We start from the raw sequence: 23,658 nt of genomic DNA, 5'->3' as shown, positions 1-23,658 counted from the left end.
ACGACATGACAGGGAGAGTGACACAGTACGTCGACATTGCCGCTGCAAGTCGTACAACACTGAGATAGCTGCAAATGTTGCTGTGGCACAGAGCTGCTCTGAATCACAGGAGTGACATTTAGATGAAAGCAAATCACTTCACACAGGCGCACGTGCACCGCGTGACACAGCCGAGCTACGGTGCTTGGCAGTGAGCCCGAGAGCATGCAAATAGCTTTATTTTATTGAGAAAAAATACTTACATTTTGGATAGGATTCCTAAGAAATAAATAGATGAGATGCTGAAAAGAAATCTGAGCTTTGTTTTCTGCTCTCAGAATACGAATCGTTGATTGTGTTTCTATGGTCTGGTTGACTTGCTCAAGTGAAGGAAGGTGGGTCTGGGAGGCTGGGCAGTGGAGAGAGATTTGCTTTGGAACCAACAGTCCCATGATAACAGCTGGAGATGTGGGTGCAGAAGATGGCCTGGGGAGGGGACGGAGAGAAAGAGGAGCCTGAAGTGAAAACTTTGGGAAATGTACATTGGGATGGGCTGATAACTCCCCAGATATCTGCCTGTGTCCTTATCCCCAGAACCATTAAGATGAGCTTTTCTGAAAAAAGAGAATAAGGATCTAGAGGTGAAGAGATTTAGGTGGGCCCTAAGTGCCATCACAAGTGGCCCTAGAATCCAGTCTGGAAGGAGGGAGGACTGTGGAGAGACTGTCATGCTGGGAACACACGACAAGGGCCCCTGTGGCCACTACCCCAGGAGCAGCCGGGGGGGTGCAAGGGACAGCTTCTGCCCCTGAGCTGGAAGAAGCAGGGTCCTCCCAATACCTGGAATATAGGCTTCTAGCCTCTAAAACTGTGTGAAGCAGTAATTTCTGTTGCTTGAGGTCAACAGAGTTGCAGCAACTTATTACAACAGCTCTCAGAAATGAACACTCACACCATTGGGAACAGGAGAGGCAAGAGTTTTGAGTTAGGAGATGTTTCAGTGCCTTGGAAATGAAAAGAATTTAAAATTTAGATGGAAGGCAGTGATGTTAAATGCTAGGACCTAAGCAGTGAGCAGAGAGATTAAGGGCGCTGTTGATATGATAGAAGAGGATGGGTGTTGAGCACCTACTGTGTGCCAGGGACTGTCGGTAACCACTCAGTAGGTGTTAGCTCATTCTCTCACGTCTTTGAGATATAAACTGTTGGGATCCCCATTTTACAGGAAACCGAATGACACAAAAGATTAAGCAACTTGTCCCAGGTACGATCTGTTATAACTGCCAATGCCAGGCATTGAACCCAGAAATCCCGACTCCAGCATCTACCTTGTAACCACACACTCTACTTCCCTCTCCTCATTTCTAATGGTTCTGACCTCAGCTCTTATCAAGCCAGGTAGGGGGTGGTTATCTAGAGGAATAGGTATTTTGCAAAGATAATTTGCCTGGGCTCCATCTTCTCACTGAGTTAGAGAAGTCACACTCATGAATTCTTCCTTTGAACATGTCCCACAGGGTCTGCATGATGATATATATTTAACCACGGGCTTCAACAATTTCAAGTACCTGATCCATTTATTTCCACTGCAAGTTTTATTCTCATTTCTGTCATTTGTTGTGCTGCTCTGGCTAGAGTTATATAAGAGCTTCCAGAGCCATGCTGAGTCACAGTCCTGGTCCCTTCAGCCCAATCATCCTCTGCAAGGGGCCAACGAGAAGTGTTAGGGGAGAGCGATCATATTTGCAGGCCGAGACTGCATGGACCATTGTCACGCTGACAAAAATCCCTCTTCCATATCCTTCATCTGTCACCTACAAGTCTGTCTGCATTTTTCTGGAGTCTGGATGTATCTGAAGATGTTCATTCGTGCTTCTGTGGAAATGTGCACACAAGAGAAGCAGGGAGCCTGGGGACTGGAAGCCAGGCTCACACCATGATGCCAGCCTTGCACGGAGAGGGACAGGTGCCCCACTCACAGGGCAGGGCAGGGCAGACAGTCACCCAATCTGGTGACTTGGCTTGGGTAGATGTCCCAAAAGTAACGCTCAGGTTCACAGCTTCTGGGCTGAGAAACTGGATCTTGGGGCAGATGCGTGTTTGTGGACAGGCAGGAACACTAATGAGTGCTCTCCCCTGGCCCTTTAGCCACATCTTGATCCCACCCTTGTCTGCAGGACTGGGCTGGGGGACACATCCAGAGGGAGGGCAGTGGGGGAAGGAGAGTGATGTGTATCGGGATTGGCTGGCTGGCCACTCAGCCTTGAGTGCTGAGGCTGTGGGCTGGCTGATGACTCCATGCTTGCTTTCATTACTCTTTTAGTTTCTTTTCCTCACCAGCCCTCATTCTGACTTGAATTAGCCTTTCTTAAAATTTGTTTGAATTTACCAGCTTGCCCAAGTCATGTCCTGTTTCCTGATCCTGCCCCGCAAACCCCTTGGGGAAATCTAAGGCACTTCTTCGATATTTGTGATGGGACTCATGAATACTGATGTGTGATTTACCTCTGAGAAACTTTATCTCCCACACTTAATGGGGTTTTAGTAGAATCCTCACTCTAGCCTCCAAATACTGATAGTAGATAAACATACTGTTTTACCTGCTGGGTTCCTCATCCTTATAAGCCACCAGACTGATGAGTCCATCACTAACGTAATATCCAACTCTGAATTTCTACCTTCAACATTTGAAAGATCCTCCTCTTTATAAAAAATGCTTCCATCCAGTGGAAATTAGTTCTTTGCTATCATGTGGCATCGATGCTGACCAGTAGGGAGTGTAAAATAAGGCTCACACCTTTCTTTGGCTTTTTTAGACCAGATCTGGATTCAGTGATTTTTTTTTTTTTTGAGTTTGAGTTTGAATTTCAGTTCCTTTCTCAAAGTGCTTCGTGTGTGTGTGTGTGTGTATGTAGATTGTTACTTTCCATATTTCATTGAGATTTCTGAAATGACTATCTAATTCCCTTTTTTCATCATGATTTTATTAGCTGGAATTCCTCTGCAGTGAAGAACTTACTCTTATCAACTGTTTAGTCACTTTAAACTATGATAAAGGAAAAGCAGGATCAATGTTTGCTTCTTTCCTTCTATCAATTTTCTGAGTCATGAATTGATATTTTAGCAACTTCCAATGCTGGTTTATGAGTGCTTTTTTTTTTTAAGTGTACTCAGAATTTTAAAATATAGTTTAATGGGTCAATAAGTCTAATTCATATAGGAACAGTTGCTATGTAATAGGGCAACCAGAGTTGTTCTGATGAAATTGATGCTTCTGTGATTTGCCTTGAACTACTCCAGTGCCTATAAAACAAACCAACAAAAAGGGAACTAGGATGTATAAAATTGGGGAAGGTTTAATCTTTGGAAAAGTCTTAATATTTGTTGAATCTGGGTGGTGGCTATATGGTGTTCACTGTACTGTTCTCTTTGAGTTGGTTGCATTTGAACGTTTCTATAAAAACATGATAAATATATACATTAAAATTATCTGAAGATTGGCCCTCCCTGATGGCGCAGTGGGTTAAAGCACAGCACTGAGAATCTAAAGCCGCTTCCACGTGAGTTCGATCCCCACCTGCCCCGGAGATGACCACATGGCGCGGTAGACCTCTCCTGACCGGCCCTCTGCTCCCCTTAGCAGTGTACTTCGTCGATCTGCCTGTTCTGCTCCCCAATCTGTCTCTGGTGAAGCCTCTCACCACCCGTGAGCCTCTGGCCTGTACCCCAGTTCTGTATGCACAAATAAATAAATATAAAAGGTATCTCAAGATTATAGGGAAGCTAAATAAGGGATCAGGGAAAAAATAAGACAAAACTAGCAGGCAACATAAGTTTGGGGACATTCAATAGGGAGGTGTTGGGAACGGTACCAAAACAGGGGTGGGAAGAACACAAGAGACTATGGTGATGGGTTGTGGTGACTTAGTGGTGGCAATTTTATGGTGACTAAAAGTGAGAGGAGGATGCAAACTGTACAAAGCTGAATAAAGATGTAAACTATAGTATGAAGAAAAAAGAAAGCAAAACAACAACAACAAAAAAAATAATCTTAGGTGCAGATTTGAGTTTTACGTTCTACCCTGGCTTATGCCTGAATCCTGTAGAGAATTTGTATTGCAAAGGCAGATGTTGCAGCAGTAGATTTTTATTCACATAGCCCTTGACAATAGCATGTCAGGTAGTGCACATTTTCTAGAGATTTAGTAAGAATTTTGGTAAGAATGTTAATATTTGAGTTCCTGGCTCTCTGCTCAAAAAATCCTTGTTCTGGTTCATTTTGGAATGAAGTCATTTTCAGTTAAGTAATGTGCTGTGGGCATCAGTTGTTTTTACAGTGGCATCATCACCAGCCTCTTTTATATATTTGTTTACATTACTGTTCATTTTATAACAATGTTTACTTCCCTCCACCCCCTCCTGTCATCACTGTAGCTTCCCACATTCCTTCCTTCCTTCCTCCTTCTGATCCCTTTCTGTCCCCCTCCTCTGTAGGATCTCTCTGGTTTATAATTGTCTGTTTTTGTATTGTTTTGTTGTGTTTTATATTGTAATAACTCTATACTCCCCCCCATTTTATTTGGTTCTCTTAAATTCTTCCTACAAGTGAAAACATTTAATACGTTTCTTTTTCCTTCTGATTTATTTCACTGAGCATAATCCCTTCCAGCTCTATATCGCTGCAAATGGCATGAGTTTATCCTTTTTGATTGCTGAATAGTATTCCATTGCGTGTGTGTGCGCGTGTGCGCATGTGCGCACGCACATCACATCCTCTTGATCCAGTTATCTAGTTTTGGGCATTTGGGTTGTTTCCAGGATTTACCTATTGCAAGTAGTGCTGTGAACAGCATAGGGGTGTGTGTATCTTTTTGATTGATGTTTTTGTGCCCTTTTAGATCCCTAAGAGTAATTCCGTCACCAGTCTCTTTTTAAAAATTTCATATAATAGTTTATTTTTACATCACTTTGTGACTTTTCCATCTTAGTTGTAATCCCCATGTGCTTCCCATCACCAACCCATGTGCCATCACCATGGTCCGGTGCACTTCCCCCCAACACCGCCATTTTTTATTCCATTCCCCACCCCACCCCTTAAAATGTCTCTGGTAACCATCACCAGCCTCTTTTAAGGATTTGAAACTTCGTTGCTTATGTCACCTGCATTTCATGCCAGAAAATAAATTTTCCTATTAGCCCTTTGGGATTGACTTCTTCACCAAAATGGTGCTATTTCTCATTCCAGGTTTAAGTTTATCTATTCATGGGGCTGAAAAGCGTTTGCAAATCCATCAACGGCGAAGTGTGGCAAGCCACCCAGGCTCACATCGCCTGCCTGTGGTCAGGCACTCCTCACTCCCACCAGGCAGAAGGCCAATAAAGATGGAGGCCAGTTCTTCTGGAATCACTAATGGGAAAACCAAAGTCTTCCACCCAGGTAATGCATGGGGAAAGCTCAACACACCCATTAGGTAACCACCTAACATGGCAACATTGTATTTTTATCATGCAATTATGTCATACTTCAATTAAGTGTGCTTTTAAAGAGTCTGCCACCCCCCGGCTTTTTGCTTCAGTCGGTGGTAAAATGTCACCCAGACAAAGAGTATGTGTGCTTGATGTACCAGAAAAGGTTAAGGCTACATGCCACTTACAGTGTCAGGATTTAAATGAAAACTCTAGTGAATAAATTCTAACTTAGATCAAGAAAGCTTATTGTATAGTACAACAAAATAGCAATCTGGCCACCTCTTGATAATTTGCTTTATGATTTGCCCAGCGGAAAAAGCCAAGTTAGAAAAGCCTATTGCGAAGTCTGAATTATCGGACTTGACTACATATTCCTGAGATGAGGGGAGAAGACAAAGTCATATTAGATATCAGCCTCTGGAAGCTCTGCAATCTCTTAAAAATGTTCAGATCTCTACTAAAGCAGGTAGTTGCAACGAAAAGGCTTTATTTTTAGTGTGTTCAATAAACTTAAACAGTCAAATGATCGCAACCAGCTAGCTTGTTTTGGCGAGGTCATTTAAGCAGTCATTAATTCACTCAACAAATATATCATTTGCCAGCTCTTTGCCAGGCATTGTTTTGGATGCTGAGGAAACATTAGTGGGCGAGGCAGTGTCCCATCTGTCTGACTCATGGGGGCACTGAGTGGGGTGCCAATTCAGAAGTCATTTAGTGTAACTCACCAATCCTGATGCCTCTGTGGAATCTACTGGCAGGTGGCAACCCAGCCCCAACTACCCCAAACTTTATCTTCAGCCACATCACACCATCTTTTTCTCTCCACAGATAATCTTTTTGTTACTTCTGGTCTACTGGACAGGAATTACTGCAGACCCTTTTCTCTTCATTGCCAAGCGTATCTCTCTCTGCTCCTATGCAGCCACCTTATCCTTCGGTTTTTAGAAGAACAGGATCCTCTTACTGTCCTTCACCAAATCTTAACCTATGACCTTTACCTGTGACCTAGGCTACCCATCTTCTCTTGAGTCTCCTGAGTCTCATCTCTCTTCCCACTGCCTTACTGCTGGCTTCCCCCTTTCCCTCAGTCTATCAACAGGTTTACGCTTCTCCCCTCTGGTTATCTTCATCTGACAATGCATCCTTTTTCTCTTCAGCTACTTCTCTTGTTCTCTCTTTTAAGTGAGACTCCTGAATGAATTAATTTAAACTGTTTCTCTTATTTTCATGTCTTAGCTACTCTTCAACACAGCACAAGCTGACTCCTAGCTCTTTCACTCCATCAGTCATTCTTGAGACACTAAGTGGCACCCTTTGATCACAACATCAACAAGTGGCAGGCTCTTGATGTGCTAACCAGATTGGACCACTGCTTCTTCACAGGATGCTGTCCTTTGGCTTCCATGATGGTCTTCCCTCTTGGTTGTCTTCTTACTTAATCCACAGAAAACTTTAATAGTTTCCCAATCTCCCTCAGCCCTCTATTCCTCTTGACTCTTCCCTGGTACATACTTTGTGCCAAATACAAGAGGATTCTCCTGTATCCCTCATCATACCATTCATCTTGCTTGCCTTGGTAATTCTAGGATAAAGTTCACATCTCTTAGACTGGTTGTCATCCTTCCTTTTGACATCATCTGCTTTAAAGTTTATATTCTAGGGGATCAGTCGGGGTTCAACTAGACAAGCAGAACCAGTAGATGATATGTGTTAGACTAAAGTCCATAAGGCAGACATCAGGAAGGGCAAGATAGAACTTCCTGTCACTGCTGCCCACATAAGTGTCTCTTCTTCAGGAAACCTCTGTGCTGACAACCTTTCTACTGTTTGGTTCAGGCCTACCCAGCCTCTCCAGGGTGATCTTCATTCTTAAACTTAATAAATGTGGACTTTAATCACATTTACAAAAATACCTTCACAACAGTAACTAGATTAGTGTTCATTGAATGGTCTGCAGGTTAGTCAAATTGGTGCATCGATAAAACCATCATATTTAATCATACCGACTTGCTTTCAGCTTTCCAAACACATGAGGCTGTTCCATTTCTTCCCATTTTTGTGAATCCTGGTTCTGCTACATTATGTTTTAGTCTTTCCATTTTTCTGCGATAAGATCTTGAAGAATGGAGATTCTGAATTATTTGGAGGCCCTCCAAAATATTTTTAGGGCAGGACTAAACCACATTATGTTGTTGTTTTTCAGAATATTGCAATCATTTTCTTTAAATTTCTTCCAGATTTGTTGAGGAATAATTGAAAAGTTAATAGTTTCCTAATTGCTTTCTGACTCTCTTTTGGAGAACAGGTTTGTACCGTTGGTGAGTTCACAGACCAGCTGGAAGAACTTATGCATAATAAGTAGACAATTATATAGTGCTTAGAAGATGATAAATACTATGGATTTTATTTTTGAAAGGTAAAGAGCCAGTTGTAGGATTGTTTGTTGAAATTTTAAATTAGGTGTTCAGGATAGATGGCATTGTGGAGGTAGATGATCAAGGGCTAGGAGTTACAAGAACCATGTAGATGGCAGGTTCTTTCTGACAAAAGAATAATCTGCGGACTCGTGCAAGAGAAATGACAATCTGAGGAATAGCAAGCATGGTGGCCCCTGTTCCTGGGTGTGGGGGAAATATCAACTCATAGGGGACAGAGGTACCAGGTGAGGCGGGACCTTGTGGACTATTGGAAGGACTTTGAGCCTGTGAAATGAAAGCTCTTATGGGGTTTTAAGCATAGGAGACCCCCAATATCTTATATTTTAACAGGTTGATTGTTGTTTGAAATGGACTGTAGAGGGAGGCTGCCAAGAGGAAGGTCAGCATGACGCCATCATAAAGCACTGTTGATAGATGATGGGAGCTCTGATAGGAATGGCAGAAGTGGTGATGAAACTATAGATTCTGGGTATATTTTGAAGTTGGGCCAGCAGAAATTTCCAGTAGATTTAGTGTGGAGAGAAAGGAAGAAGAGCTAAGGATGACTCCAAGTTTTCTGGTCTGAGTGAATGGGCTGAGTATCAGCTGAGATGGAGAAGGCTATAGGAGAAGCAAGTTTGATGGGTCTGAGGGAGACAGTGGGTCCAAGTCCAGGAGTCTCTTTGTGCACTGGCAAGATCATATGGCATGCGGCATAAACATGTCAGGAGTTTGAGAAATGTGTCTGGTAAGGAGATATCAAAATCAATGTTTTTTGATATTGAAATGGTCTTTAGAACTATGAGATGAGAGGACTCAGGAAGAAGTATGGAGAAGGGGAAATGATTGAGGGTTGGAATTTGAGCCTTTCTTACAGTAATGATAAAAGAGAACATGAAACTACCAGCCAAGCAGGACCAGCACCTAGGCTTAATAAGTATGGACAGAAACCAGAAATTGTGGGGTTTGGAAGTTAAGAAAGTTGATAAGAAAAAAAAGAATGAGTATCTAGCTTAAATGTTGCTGAAAGAAGAGGACTAAAAATTGCCCATTGATTTTAGTAAAATGAAGATCAATGGTGACTTTGATGAGAACAGTGCTGGAGAAGTGATGGGGATGAAACTCTGGTTAAAGTGCCTTCAAGAGAGAATGGACAGCTATGAATTAGATACTTGAACTTTTTGAGCAGTCTTGCTGTGAAACCGACTGCAAAAATAGGGCAGCAGTTGGAGAAATACATTTAAGAGGATTTCTTTTCAAAATGCCAAATCTCCAGTAGATAATATTTAAGAGAACTTGTGATGCGGGCATCATAGGTAAGAACTGTGCATGACGGACTCCTGAATGGTGTATAATGGGATGAGAAAGACTGGGTGCTGGCAGTTTGAGGGTCTCAGAAGTCATGTTTCCATGTTGTCAGCTTATCTGGGATGCAGGGAGCAGGTTGTCACTGAGAGAGTGAGAATGGAGCCAGAGGGGCCAGATGGTGTGGTCATAGCATAGTCTGGAGTGGGGGTGGGGGGGTGGGGGTCATGTGTTTGCCAGACACATAAAAGGGCCTTTGAGGTTTATGGGTGTGAAATTAAGGAGATGGTTAAATCCCCCCTCTGCTTAGAAATCTTTGACTATCCGAAAGACATGAATTCAGGTTTTCAAGTCCTCTACAGCGTCCTTCCCCCAGTTTCTCCTGCCCTAACTCCTTTATGCCCACCGTCACCTGCTTTGTCCCGCCACTACCCGTAGTTCTTCGTAGCTTTTATGCTCCCACCTCTTTGCTGTTGCTCAAGCTACTTCACTTTCTGGAATGCTGTTTCCCAGTAGATGATCTTCCTTTAGTGCTTCTCTTTCCTCAAAATCTAACCCAAATTCTGCTTCCTCCAAAAAGGCTCTCTAGAACCTGCTAATCAGTGGATCTCCCACTTTCCATTATTTCTGAGAGCTTGGAAGTCTTATGAAGTTTCGCCTTTTTTTATAGATTTTTATAGACAGGAACTGTCTTTAATTTATCTTTGTATTCTCCTGTTGCCCACTCCATAGATTGTTTAGAGTTTATTTTTTTCCCTGGGATGAGGACTTTTAAGATATATTTTCTTAGACACTCCCCATTGTACAATATATATAGTATTATTTAGTCACCTGTAAATTATGCCCCATGACTTAATTATTTTATAACTGGAACTTTCTACCCTTTGACCTCCTTAACCAATCCTTCCCACTTCCCACCTAATAATATCAATTCTTTAGTAGTGAATTACATTAAAACTATATTAAGCAAATGGCAATGAAGACTTGTATGTATAATATTATCCATACAAGGTGCAAGATAGCACCTGACTTTAGTTCCTTTCTTTTTAGTGTGCTTATACTAATGCATTATAACCCTCTTGGGAGATTATGGAAGAACTCTCAAACTAGGTTTCATTGTAGTGAGCCATAGATCTTAGAAGCAGTATAGAATTTTTTTTAAAGATTTATTTATTTATGCATACATAAATAAACAGGGGTACAGGCCAGAGGTGCTCACCAAAGATAGAGTGGGGAGCAGGACAGGCAGATTGACTAAGTACACTGCTGAGAGGAGCAGCAGGTAGGTCAAGAGAGGTCTGCTGTGCCATGTGGGTCACCTCTGGGGCGGGGATTCAACTCATGCTGCAGTGGCTTTAGCTTCTTCTTCTTTTTTAAAGATTTATTTATTTGTTCATACAGAACTGGGGTACAGGCCAGAGGCTCAGGGGCAGTGAGAGGCTTTATCAGAGACAGAGTGGGGAGCAGAACAGGCAGATCTACGAAGTACACTGCTGAAGGGAGCAGCGGGTGGGTCAGGAGAGGTCTGCCGCACCATGTGGTCACCTCCGGGACAGGCGGGAATCGAACTCATGTGGAAGCGGCTTTAGCTTCTCAGTGCTGTGCTTTAATCTGCTGCACCACCAGGAAGGCGGTATAGACATTTTAACCATGAAAGCTATTAAAGATAGTTACGTTCTCCATCTACATTTTGCAAAATTTACAACCCAGCTCCCAAATGCTATACAAAAGCCCACTCAGATAGATTATAAAGTAAAGAAAGAAAGGAATGCCAGACACCATGAACAGGTTCAGTTTGCTTATCCCCATTTAAGTTAACAAACATTTTGAGTGCCTTATATGTGATTTGATTTGGAAGATACCTCTTTAGAGCAGAAATGGCGCTAAAGCACCATTTTAAATATGGTCCATGTCCATGAGCCATGATCAGTTGGCAGAGGGAAGGGCAGCGCTTGGTTATAAACAACCAAGCGCAATCTAAGCAAAGAGAGAATTTATATTGGCAGAATATAGGTGGAAAGCCTGGAGTTCTGCTTTGAAAAACAGAACAGAAATCAAGAAAACTGTAATTATCTTTAATAAATTGAACCATTACAACTATTCTTTGTTTTGTATCATTTGGCTCAAGTTTTGAAGATCTGGGTGGGAAAATTACTACTGGCCATCTGTTTTTCCCTTAGTTGTATAGAGTGTGGTGAGATAGGGTAGAGGACCAAAGGAGACCTCTTCTTCAGCTTCTGTAATAGGAGCTTGGGGCTCCCTGATTTCTCCTTCCTTCTGAGCTGAACACAGTGAGTGAAATCATTTCCCCAAAAGTGAATAGACATTATCTTAAAAAAAGAAATGTTGATAGAGAAGAATGTCACTACAAACACTTGTATTTAGCCGACTATACGAGAATTGAACAATATTAAGGGCTGAATTGAGCTAAAATAGACATAGGAAATTTTCATAAGGATGCAAGAACATGTGACCTACAAATTGGACTCTGAAGGTCAAGTTAGAATATCAAGAAGCAGGAGATGGCCATCCAGTTATAGAAAAGAACATATAGAGGTCGTACATATACTGGTTACGAACACAGGCTTTGTTATTAGATGTTCAATGAGCAAATTGCTTAATTTTTCTTACTGTTTCCTCACCAGTAAAATACCTGTCTCATGATGTCGAGGTTGCCGGATGAAAGACAGGGCTCACAGTTATATTTAGATAAACAGTGAATGCTTTTTGAATGTGACATATACCTCAACTATTGCATACTTAAAATTTAAAAAATTACTCACTGCTCATTAGAAATTCTGATTGCATTAGGGACCCTGTTTTTGTATGTTTATCAGTAATCCTTTGTAACAGTGTTATGAATGTTATATACAAGAATAAATGCATTCTTGTAAAATGTTCATGGTGACCCATGACACAAAGTGTTCAGTATAAAATGATGGCAGTTATCTTTGTTGTCTTGATCATCATAGATGGGGTTTAGAAGCTTGAAAATTCAAGTGTCCCTGAATCCTGTCTTGTGCAGTGGTTATACCAAAGGACAGGTTCCCAGTTAACTTGTGCTGGAATCCCAGGAGGGTTTCTCACGCTCTGTGACACAGGAGCTGTTCACCTTCATCTTGTATTTGTGCGGCTTCTCTTTCCTTCTAATTGTTTCAAATCCTTCCCTTGGGTATCGACTTCATTTTGACCTTATCTTTTCAGCACTCATAATTAATTAATATTATTTTCTATTCCCCTTTATAGACCAATAATAAAATGATTAAATGGCACCAGGCTTGGGACTACAATTGAAGACCCAAGTGTCGAATAAATTGAAGCATTGATTGCAGTTTTTTGAATTTGAAACTGTAAAGTTTAATGAGTATAGTTAAATTGAATTATCCTAGTTTAATAATGATAGCATAGGAAATAAAATTAGATGCCTCACTGAAATCTAAGGTATTTCTTGTATTGTTGTTCCTTTATCTTTCAGTCCCATTCCATGGTCCTGCAAGAATGTCCTAAAAGAATATGTCCTTTATTCTCTTTCAGAGTTTCTAAATTTTGCTCATATATTTGCTGTATAATTTTTCAAATTTATACAAATTTTAGCACAATTCCTTTTATGCCCATTTTAAAGCCTAAAAGTTGTCTCCCTCTTCTGTAAGGTTATTTTTGTTTTATGGTATACATAGATGTCACATAGCACCTAATGCTGGGACAGGTTGATTTTACAGAAGAGACGCTCTAGGTCTCATTGTTTCCAGTGAATGAGAATGACTGCAGTGTTCTCTGGCTACAGAGCTATTAAATACCTGACAATAGCAAAATTTCAGCTGTCCTTTTATTAAGTGCTCTACAATGTTCAACCTTGAGAACTGTGAAGGTGTTTCATTCATTATCAAATTTAATTCCCATATATCTTGATCCAGTCAGCCTTATTTTAATAGAGGGTGAAACTAAGCACAGAAATGTTAACTTGCTTGGGAACGTAAGCTAGGAGATGTGGAAACAAGATTCCCATTCAGGAGGTCTAATTTTCTCATTCCTGGTGCAACTAGTTAGGAATATTTCGAGCCAGTTGACATAAGAAAGCCTTGGAAAATCGGAGAATCCTATTAATACCTCAAACCTTAGCATAAGGAAACCATGCTGCGGAAGGTCCCAACATGGCCCCATTGGAAACAGACAGTTTCCACAAAGGGTGTTCTTTCTTTCTAGGTGAATGATGGTCTATTTTGTGGCTGCTTCTGTGGTCCATTTGCCAGTGAGATTCCGCTTTTCCATCTTCCCTTTTCCCGTCCCAATAGGATGACATTCAATCCTGTTTCTATGCGTTTCTAAGGTTACTTTGTTATTCTCTTGTCAAGATCTGGCCTCCAATGAGAGAACAAACTGAACTCAGCAATTTCCTTTCATACTGTTTAACTTGAAACAGCGGTATCGGAGGAGTGGAACTATTGAGAGATTTTTTTAAAGAAAGGCAGGCAATAAGCACTGTCCTAGTTGTGCCAAGATGAGAGTGGAGAGTCCAGTCATTCTTGAGGAGACAAAAATGAGAAAGTAAAGATATGCTAGTGCTGACCACCTTGCGTTTGGGTGGTGCACCATTACTCCCAAAGGGCTCTCACAAATGTCTCTCCATCAGGCCTCCAGCAGCCTGGGACACCAGTTACCCTTCTTTACTGTGATTCAGGAAATTAAATTGTTTGCCCCCAAAGTACAAAATTGATAATCGATGAAGCCCAACTAGGCCCTATGTATTTAATTTCTTCTGGGTGCTTTTTTCCCATGATGCTGTTTTGTCCTTGAAAATGAGAATTGATTGACTATCACACGTTGCTGTTTTTTTCATCACCTTATATAAAAATGGATATTTTATAGAAAAAAAAAACTGTGGGTGAAGCTTGTCAGTTGAGTCTCAGGAATCTGGCTGCTCTTCTTGAGAAGATCGGATGCTTGGATGAAATCATTTGCATTTCTGTTTGTGAAATGGCTTTTTGGTGAGGCCGGAAGAGAAAATCTTTGTGACTTTAGAATTATGTTGAAGCAAATTAAGAACTGATTTGAGTTTAGATTTTATCATGTTAAAGGTAAATGTGGTGACTTTCGGAATAGTTTGTGCTCTGGTTTGGAGATAACCCTAATTATCTCTCATTTGAATTTCTTAAATTTTTTTTTTTGTTACTGTTTGTCTTTTTAATATGTGTAATGCAGGTTTAGTAAACAGGGGATGCTGGGAAACAAACTATTCTGGGCATTGGCACATGGTGGCATTGCTGTCTGTGCTTCTTGCTGTCATTTGTTAAGCAATAAGATTGTGTTTTCTAAAAATACAAACCAAATTCTTTCCTCTGATACTTGCATTATCCCCTGCACTGATGGACATATGTTCCTATTTTGACCTAGACTTTTATGAAGCCTCTTTCACATTCATTTGAGCATACAACATGAATAAAGTAAAGCCTTAGAAAAGATAGCCACAAAGAAAACCCTGAGTTTCTGGAAAGAGTATTTGTGAAATTTAAGACCGCCCGAGGTTAAGAAACTTGGAGATATTTAAATAACAGTCTGCTCAAGATCATGTAGCTAGAACTCACAGCCAAGCCCTAGCCCTTCCATAAGTCCTTCACCATGGCAGCAAGTCAGTTAATAGAGAGCTTCTACTCTGACAAATTTCTTGAGGTACCGCTGGGAGACTGATGCACTAGCTCTCCTGATGCTTGGCATCTTGCCAGGCCCCCTCCTTCACACACTGTCTGTAGCCCTTCTGCACAACTGGATTTATCATGCAAGTTAAGAGAGTAAACAAGTTACCTTATGTGACACTGAAAACCCCTTGATTGCTACTCTGTTAATCTTTTAACCAGTTTCTCTCCTGGCATCCTCTGTAAGACTCCCTGTCATCATAGTAACAGGCCTTAGTATATAGGAGATTGGGAGACACCTAGGACTTCAGTGTACCCCACACACATTTCTTGCCATTTGGAGCATTCAGATCTGACTTATAGACCCTCCTTGGAACTCTTAGTGCAGGGAAGCATTATATTATTATTTTAGGAGACCACGGTCTTGCAAGTCCTGGAAATGTGGAAGCAATTCATGTGAAGCTTAACTCTCACCAGATAAAGCACTGGAATCATCATTTCCATTTTAGACATGAGAAACATCTACATGCTGGTCGACATGGCTCTCCATCAGGACCCAGTACAGAAGTGGACCCTCGGACCTACTCAGTGTTAATCATTCGAAGGAGTATCTTTAACTTGTATAGTAATTAGTGTGGGTGAACCAATCCATTTCTTCCTACCAACTAATAGCAGCTGAGCCTTCTTCTGTAAAAGAAAGATCTTATAATGTCACTAGATGTATAGTTATGTAACACTAATGCAACATGATTGTAATGACTCCTATGTCGTTTTACAATAGTAATTACGGACACCCTCTGTTTCAAAGCCTTTTTAGCTTAAGGCACACTAAATAGAGAGCTTGGTGAGCACTATAAATGAAATCAGGAAACAGATGAGAAGTTTTTCCAAAACCAGTAGAATAGCCCATATGTAAATCTAGGGTTTCCAATTTCAGATCCTTCAGAAAAACTGAATTCATTTCCTTTCTTCCTTCTGAAAGATTTATCTTTGGCATTGGGTGATGCAGGGAAGTCTGTAAAGAAGGCAGAATGTACCTCCCTCCCTTCTTAATGCCATTTTCCATCTCAACACTGTTACAGGAACACTGAATTCACTTCTTTGAAAACAAATGCCAATTAAAAAAAAAGTGTCTTTGAAGACTATTAAGTCCAAAATTTATTTGAGGATTTATTTCATACATTTATATTTTTTGAAGTATTAGTTTCCTAGTCTATAAAAAACAATGCTACATTTGAAGATTTATATTAAATATACCTCTCAGCACAGGAACTACCAATTTTTATTTGTAGACTATAAATAGAATGTAGATGGAACTTCAAACCTAGCGTCATTTATTATGAGGAAGTCATAAAAAATATCATTTTCCTCCTTAAGCGTATTTTACTGAGTCCCCCATCTTTTGTGTTATATGGAAAGGTAAGATTTGATTTGTCACACTTTATTTTTTTTTTCAATATGGAGTATTAGTCCAACTCCAAATTACTGGATTTTTTCCCCTTTTACTGATTTATTTGTATTTAGTCCAGGCTCTAAACCTGGAATGGCCCTCATTTTGCAGAGGGGGAATATATCACATAAGCTTTTTAGTAGATCATCTTCATTTAATATACTGGACAAAATCATTTATATAGAGGCGAATAATTTTCTGTATTTTTTACTATCAACTCCAAAGAGTTGTGTCCTCTCCATTACCTGAGAAAGATGAGGTTCATTACTGGTGGCACCAGCTCACATCAAAGAGGGATTCGGATCTAGGTCAAACTAGCACCAGCATCTGCTTTTTCCACCACTTTGTGTTAATTTATAAATCCAAGATCTATTCAAATTTGATTGAACAGCAAATTGAATCTCAAGTAATTTATTTAAAAGTACTAAACTGAGATAATTCTGGGCAGTGACTGAGAGTCGTGATTTTAAGAGGGAGTGATTGCTTAGAAGTTGCCTTGTAACAGAAAGCAGTAGCCTTGCATACTATCGATAAATCAAGAAACAACGGAATACACACCCAGACATACTCAGAAGAAACAAAAGTAAAAACTCCTGCAAGTGGCGGTGCTGGGCAGATAGGACTGGCATTGAGAAAAGGGTGGGCTTGGCAGCTCTTGATTTTTTTTTTTTCTTTTTCAATAAAATTTTGTTGGTTTACAAAACTACACCTTGGTGGGGGCAGAGCCTCACCTCTGTGTGTGCCTAAGCCTCAGCTTACTCACCACGACTATCTCCATGCCCCCTCCAATGTCAGGCTGATGCCCACAATCCTTCCCTCCCCCTCTGGTAACCACTCTTTTCTTAGGTGTTTGTTTTCATTCATCAGCCATTTACGTAACTGATTGCAGAGTCCAGCTTACCTCTCCCTATATGCACCTGTGTCTCCGTTGATTTTTATTATCAGCCTTCTCGTATTTTGAAGCCGTGTTAAAATGTTTTACAGAAAAAGCAAACGTATGATGTAGAATGTGTCTTTCCTCACTGGCTATAAGATTAATCTATCAAGATGTCTCCAAACTGTAGACGAGCAAGAAAACTGGGCTATTTCCTTAGTCTGTATCCATCACTGCTGCTTGTCGTGAGAAACTGCAGTACAAGAGCATTCGCTGAGCAATGTGTAGGTTCAAGGCTTTGTTCTAGGTTCTACAGGACTTGAAGATGTGACTACAGACCTCCAACATGTTACTATCTAGAGTTGAAGAAACTAGATGGAAATGAATGGAAACTCCTATCTTCTCTGTGTCTACTCCCTTCTGTGCTAGGCATGTGGCTTACCTTATTTTTGATGAAAACATGTACCATCAGGAAACATAAAATATAGCTAGCTCCAGGGGGTCAGTAGTTGGAACATGATTTTCACTTGTTAAGATTAAGTTGGTTCTCGAAGCAGAGCATCTGGAGTAATCCTTAGAAGTAGGGAAGGACCCATTTTGACCGAGAGGAGCTGAGAGAAACATTGATTTGCCAGTAGAGAAACCCATATTTGAAGCCCTGTTTTTGTTATTCCCTTTGTGTATAAGCACTTAACTAAAATCCATATAGAGTAGATACAAATCTAAAATTAAGTTTAAAAATAGGATTGTTCAGCTGAGAACCGTTTAAGTACTATTGCCAAGGTTTTTCTTTCTTTTTTTTTTTTAAAGATTTATTTATTTATTCATACAGAACTGGGGTACAGGCAGAGATGAGGAGGGTGAGAGGATTCACCAGAGACAGAGTGGGGAGCAGAACAGGCAGATCAACGAAGTACACTGCTGAGAGGAGCAGCGGGCGGGTCAGGAGAGGTCTGCCACGCCATGTGGATCTCCTCCGGGGCAGGCGGGGATCGAACTCATGGGGAAGTGGCTTTAGCTTCTTAGTGCTGTGCTTTAACCTGCTGCGCCACCAGAGAGGGCCTTTTCTTTTTCAAGCTACATTCAACTTTACTCATACCATCACAATTAAGATTTGTGTATAATTGAACCTGTCAACCAAGTTTGAATGAAGCTAAAGGTAAATTTAAAAATGACATTTTCAGCTATTTTTTAGACTTTGAATTATGTAGCATATTGCCTGCATCTTCAAGAATTTTTTTGTCTTCTCTAATGTTAAATTACTTGCCCAGTTTTCTGGCACTTACTTGCCTACCAGTTATTAAGGCCTAGTAAATGTGTGTGTCTGTATACTTTACATTTAATTTTTGAATTGAACTATAAACATTTGAAAAAGTGTATCGGTTGCATATTCTATTTACATCATATTTATCATGATGTTTTAAATAATGGTTTTGTTATTTAATGATAGTTTTATTTTAGAGAATCTTTGGTTTGAAACCATGACATCATCATCATCACCACCTTGTCTTACTTTTCAGAGTATTGATTCAGAAATTTGTGAACATAGGAAGAAATCTGATTTCCAGCTCGCTAGAAATCACAATCATTAAACTAATAATAAATAATTGAATATCAAAAGTTTAAAGTAGCCATACAGCTTTTTGAAGTGATGTAGTTTCCCTACTTACCTGGAAACAATGTGTGCCTAGGTGAAGATTATTACCTGGATTTGTTTGCAGATGTTTGCAGGTGATCACTTTGACTTAGGTGGTCACTTTCACTCAGGAAAGCTCACCAAGTCCATGTCGACAGCAATCCCCTTCTGGGTCACGTTTGACCTGAATGAGCAACTTACTCTAGAAGTTCTAAACCTTTATATTGCTTACACACTTATTTATTCATTGAAATAAAAATGGGGTAGAGATCAGAGGTGCTGGGGGTGAAAGCACTCACCAGAGACAGACTAGGGAGCAGAACTGGTGGCTTTACTGAAATATACTGGTAAGGGGAGCAGTGGGCGAGACAGGAGAGGTCTGCTGCACTGTGTGTATGTCAGCTCTCTGACTGGGGATCGAACTCAGGCCATAGTGGTGATAGTGCTGAAACTGAACCCCTAGGCCACCAGGAAGGCCCAGTTTTATACTTTTTGTGTTTCTTCTAAAGCAAAGAAGGAGATTTGAAATGTGGTCTTATGTTCGCATGAAGTAAATGTCGCTCCTGTAATTTGGAGCCATTTGACTTCTGCATTTTAAAAATTGCATTAATATAACAATCTTACATTAAATTAGAATACTTAATGGTCTGCTATCTGTAGTCTTTGGGTCCTGTATGCTGAGCTCTAAATTTTTAATGACCTCTACTCTCACAATCTGAATTTTTAAATGACTTTATAGCAATATTTGCTTATTGTGAAAAACAGAAAAGATAAGACATACAACAAAATACTCTTAGTTTGAAGCTGAATAGTAATTTCTGTGTCCATTTGCATATTCCTTTTTTTCCCTAGTCTTATTTTCTAGTCTATTTACCTGTATTCTTCTATCTCCTTTCCTTTTTCACTATGTCTTAAACATTTCCATGTTATTAAATAGTCTTAAAAGACAGGCTTTAATAACTTGATATGTCCTTTGCAGTGTTGCATTTGTGACTTATGCTCCATACTGTTCTTAAACAAAGGCATTCCTTTGTGGAATTTTAGTTACTATAGTTGTCATATCTACTTCTCAATGAACATGAAGTCCTATGAGAAAAATTAAAATACTGGCCTTCTATTACTTAGTCTACTTCAGAAGTCATTTGCTTTTAGGTTAGGTAGTAGCTTTTCTTTTGGCCTGAAGATCTAAAACACAGGGCTTCTAGTAAATGTATGTCTTATTTCCTATAGCCTGTATTTTAAGGGGCTTGGATCTGGGTGTCTTTAAAGACTTGGAGCATGTGTTGGTATTACATCTGTATAACTTGTAACTGTGTGAGTTTGGGCATATTATTCCATCTCTGGCCAATAGTTGGTATAGAACATTCTTGGGTTTTTTGTTTTTTTGTTCTGTGATTGCCTGTGGAAGGGCATTATTTATTGAACACAAGGAAGACGAGCCTGATTTTAGAGGTTGAAAAGCATCAGAACTTTTCTCACCTAAAATACTGGTCATGGGAAAACAGTAAAGAACCCATTTAATTCTGGCCAGTAGGAAGCCATCTTTATTGTATCCTGTTAAAATACTAGTCTCACAGATAAATTTGACTTTGCAAATGAGGCAGGTATGCTTTTAAAAATGTATGAATGTGAGGGTTGACAGTGCTTGACAGTCACCGAAATGCATGGAGGGGTCTCAAAGAACTGACTTGTGACTTCTTACTGTTCAGTAGTTAGCCTAACTGCTGCTGTTGTTTTCATAAGTTCTTAATATGGATGACAATAGCAAGGACTTCCACTTTTTGAGTTCTGACTAGCAGAGCTGGGAGCTGCATTATCTCAGTTAGTCCTGTCTTACATTTATCATTATTTTACAGATGAAAAAAACTAAGCCTTAGAGAAATTCGATGTTACCTAGTAAGATTTTAGATTCTCTTCTGATGCCAGAACCTGAGCATATAGCTTTTCTTGTAACTCTGCTCTTTTGTTTAATAATTTTTTTTTTTTAAAGATTTATTTATTTATTCATACAGAACTGGGGTACAGGCCAGAGGCTCAGGGGCGGTGAGAGGCTTCACCAGAGACAGAGTGGGGAGCAGAACAGGCAGATCGACGAAGTACACTGCTGAGGGGAGCAGCGGGCCCGTCAGGAGAGGTCTGGCTCACCATGTGGTCTCCTCCGGGGCAGGCGGCAGGCGGGAATCGAACTCATACGGAAGTGGCTTCAGATTCTCAGTGCTGTGCTTTAACCCGCTGCGCCACCAGGGAGGGCCTTGTTTAATAATTTTTGCATCGCTTCATTCATTCATTCATTCAGCCTGCATCTGTTGAGGACTAATTCTGTGCTCACCACTGTTCTAAGTAGGCTCTTACATGCAGAGACAAGTTCCTGCCTCCCGTAGCTTACCTTCTATTAAGTTATTTGTGTCTACTCCATTCCTGGAATGAGTAGCCTTTTAAAACAGTGGCTGTATCTTATTTTCTTGGATTTTAGGAATGCAATTAAAATCTTAATTCAAGGGTAAAAATAATTCCTGGACTCTCATAAAGGATTATTTCTGTGAAAATTTTAGCTAGGAATGGCCCCATTTCATTCATTAAGGTATATCTTTTCCTCTGACTTTCTAGCCCTTCCACATTCCTCAAATTGATGTTTTTTATTGCTATTTTAAGCATCTAGGTGCTTATTATTAATGATAAAGCAACTTTGTGGTATTTAGATTTTGATATCTTTGGCTTTCTTGAATGTTCTATAAATGTGTGCATCAACATAAAATTACTCTTTCTTTAGAAGACACCAAAAGACATCAGACAAACCTGTTACAAGAAGCTTAATTGCATCATAGAAAAAATAAAGTTGCTCTGACAAAATTGAAAAATAAATGATGTAGTAGGAAAGTTCAGCTGTGAGGGAAAATAATACCTTTTCTATAATATCTCCCTTAAGAATGAATCATTATAACTTTAAAGTAGATATCATAAAATGTTTGTGCTGAATGTCACTTTTTTAGCCACACAGATGTTGAAAACGATTTCAGATGTCCTCGGGTAGAGGTTAACTTCTGTTCTCCACCTGAGAAATCATTAGATGATAATAGAAAGTAGGCGACATGCTAGTGAAGTACTTGTGTTATTTTTGTTGCACTACTGTTCTTTTCTACTGAGCGTGATGTTTTTAATGTAGTTACATATGAGAGTCCTTGCTCATCCAAAAAAAGCATGTATGTGTATTTGTATGTATGTGAGCGAGAGGAAGGCGTGAAGAAGAATGGAGGGAAAGGAGGAGAGGAGGAAGGGAAGGTATGAGAGAAAGCGTCCACAAGTGGGACAAAATGTTAACAGGTGACCGTGGAGGGACGGCACATAGGTATTCAGTATGATTCTCACACATTTCTGTAAGCTTGAGCTTTGCAAAATAAAAACTTACAAGCAAAAAAAAAGACAACTAAATCTTTTTTGTCCCATATGGAGCATATGGATAGCAATACATCTCATTATTTAAAAAGTGTTGGAGAGAGAGGATCGTTGGCAAACCAGCTCGCTGTTCATTTTCGATTTTGACCTTGTTACTCTGTGGCCCTCTTGCTGGGTCCTGTTGCTAACCAGCCCAAACTCCATGAATATCTCTCCTTTCTCCAGAAGGAGGTGTGGATTTGCAAGGCTACCACCTGGATATGCAAATACTACCTGACGGCTCAAAGAGTGATGTGGACTTTTCAGAGATTCTTAATGCAATACAAGAAAGTAAGTCTTATTCCAATTTTAAATTCATCATGACAGGAGAAATGAGTATAATCACTGGGATGGGTAATGCAACTAGAAAACTCAAATAGCAAATGTTAAAAAAAAATGTCTTGAAAAGAGATGCCAGGTGAAATAATTTTGAGGCTGGAAAAGATGGTTCATGAAATGCAGATTTAATTTGAGAGACAGCCACATAAGATTGGAGTCTTCAAAGAAACCTGGTAGAAAAACTATAGTAGAATTACAAATTCTATATCTTAAGTATGCTGTATTATTTAATAAAGCACTAGGTATTGTAATTTTTAGAGGCTTTGATTAATTATAATTAAGAAAAAATCTTTATGAACCAGAATACTATTTCTGTGCTCCAAAGTAAATAATAATAAATGTTGACTTTGGAACTAAAATCAGGAGTTTTGATTAATCAAGCTTTATTTAGCTTATACAACCTTGTGTTTTATAGACTTTACTCAGAATTTTATCACGATATATTTGCCCAAGTTATAGATCCAGTCTGAGGATGATGATATCACACTGTTTATTAACATTCATATTTCCTTATTAGAACTCTCTCCCTCAGATAATGGCAGTTCCTCCTTTAATATCAAATAGTGCTATATGCTGATGGACTTAAAGGAATTTAGTCTAAAGAACTTCTGTGCTTCTTGCTACTTTTAGTTTGATGGCATTACATTTCTATACTAACTATTTTATGAGTAATTTTAAGCCTTTTAATGTTAGTTATCCACATTTCTTATTATGTTATCCTCTCAACCTTATGAGATAATATCTCCACTTTATACCTCGGACAACTCAGAGTGGGAGAAATTAATACTTAAGTAATATGAGTAATGGAGAGCAGACTGGATGAATAGGCTCCCATCCTTCAATTTTTTTCCTTCATAACTGTAATTGGTATAGGGTTTAGACATACAGGTAGAGAATTGTGAGACTGAAAAAAATGAAGTTACTTTTGAGAAAAATATTTTTAATGAGGAATGCAAGAAGATCAGTTCTTTGTTCTGGTTGGGCAGTCTCCTACTAGGTTAATGAAAAAAAGAATTTTTTTTTCCCCTGGAGAATAAAAATCAAATTAATAGACACTGGAGAGAACATAACTTTTCATAGAAAGTTGTAAAATAATATAATTACTTTGTTTGATTGAAAGGTATAGA

At 39.6% G+C, this 23,658-nt stretch overlaps 1 protein-coding gene across 4 annotated transcripts in view; it reads left to right on the top strand.

Moving 5' to 3' along the window:
- ANO4 (anoctamin 4) overlaps window positions 1-23,658 on the top strand; it is a 264,528-nt gene that overhangs the window by 108,141 nt on the left and 132,729 nt on the right. For 3 of the 4 annotated variants that reach the window (XM_012720422.1, XM_012720425.1, XM_012720424.1), the window contains 2 exons: window positions 5,225-5,416; window positions 22,379-22,483. In XM_012720422.1, coding sequence (XP_012575876.1) covers window positions 5,225-5,416; window positions 22,379-22,483 — 297 coding nt within the window. The remainder of the gene's footprint in view (window positions 1-5,224; window positions 5,417-22,378; window positions 22,484-23,658) is intronic. The other variant, XM_012720423.1, reaches the window with a different exon arrangement.

Source organism: Condylura cristata, unplaced genomic scaffold (assembly GCF_000260355.1).
Source record: "Condylura cristata isolate star-nosed mole 26May11 unplaced genomic scaffold, ConCri1.0 scaffold00004, whole genome shotgun sequence".
NCBI lineage: Eukaryota > Metazoa > Chordata > Mammalia > Eulipotyphla > Talpidae > Condylura > Condylura cristata.
The sequence above is the reverse complement of the archived record's forward strand: the minus strand, read 5'-3'. Positions and strand labels throughout refer to the sequence as shown.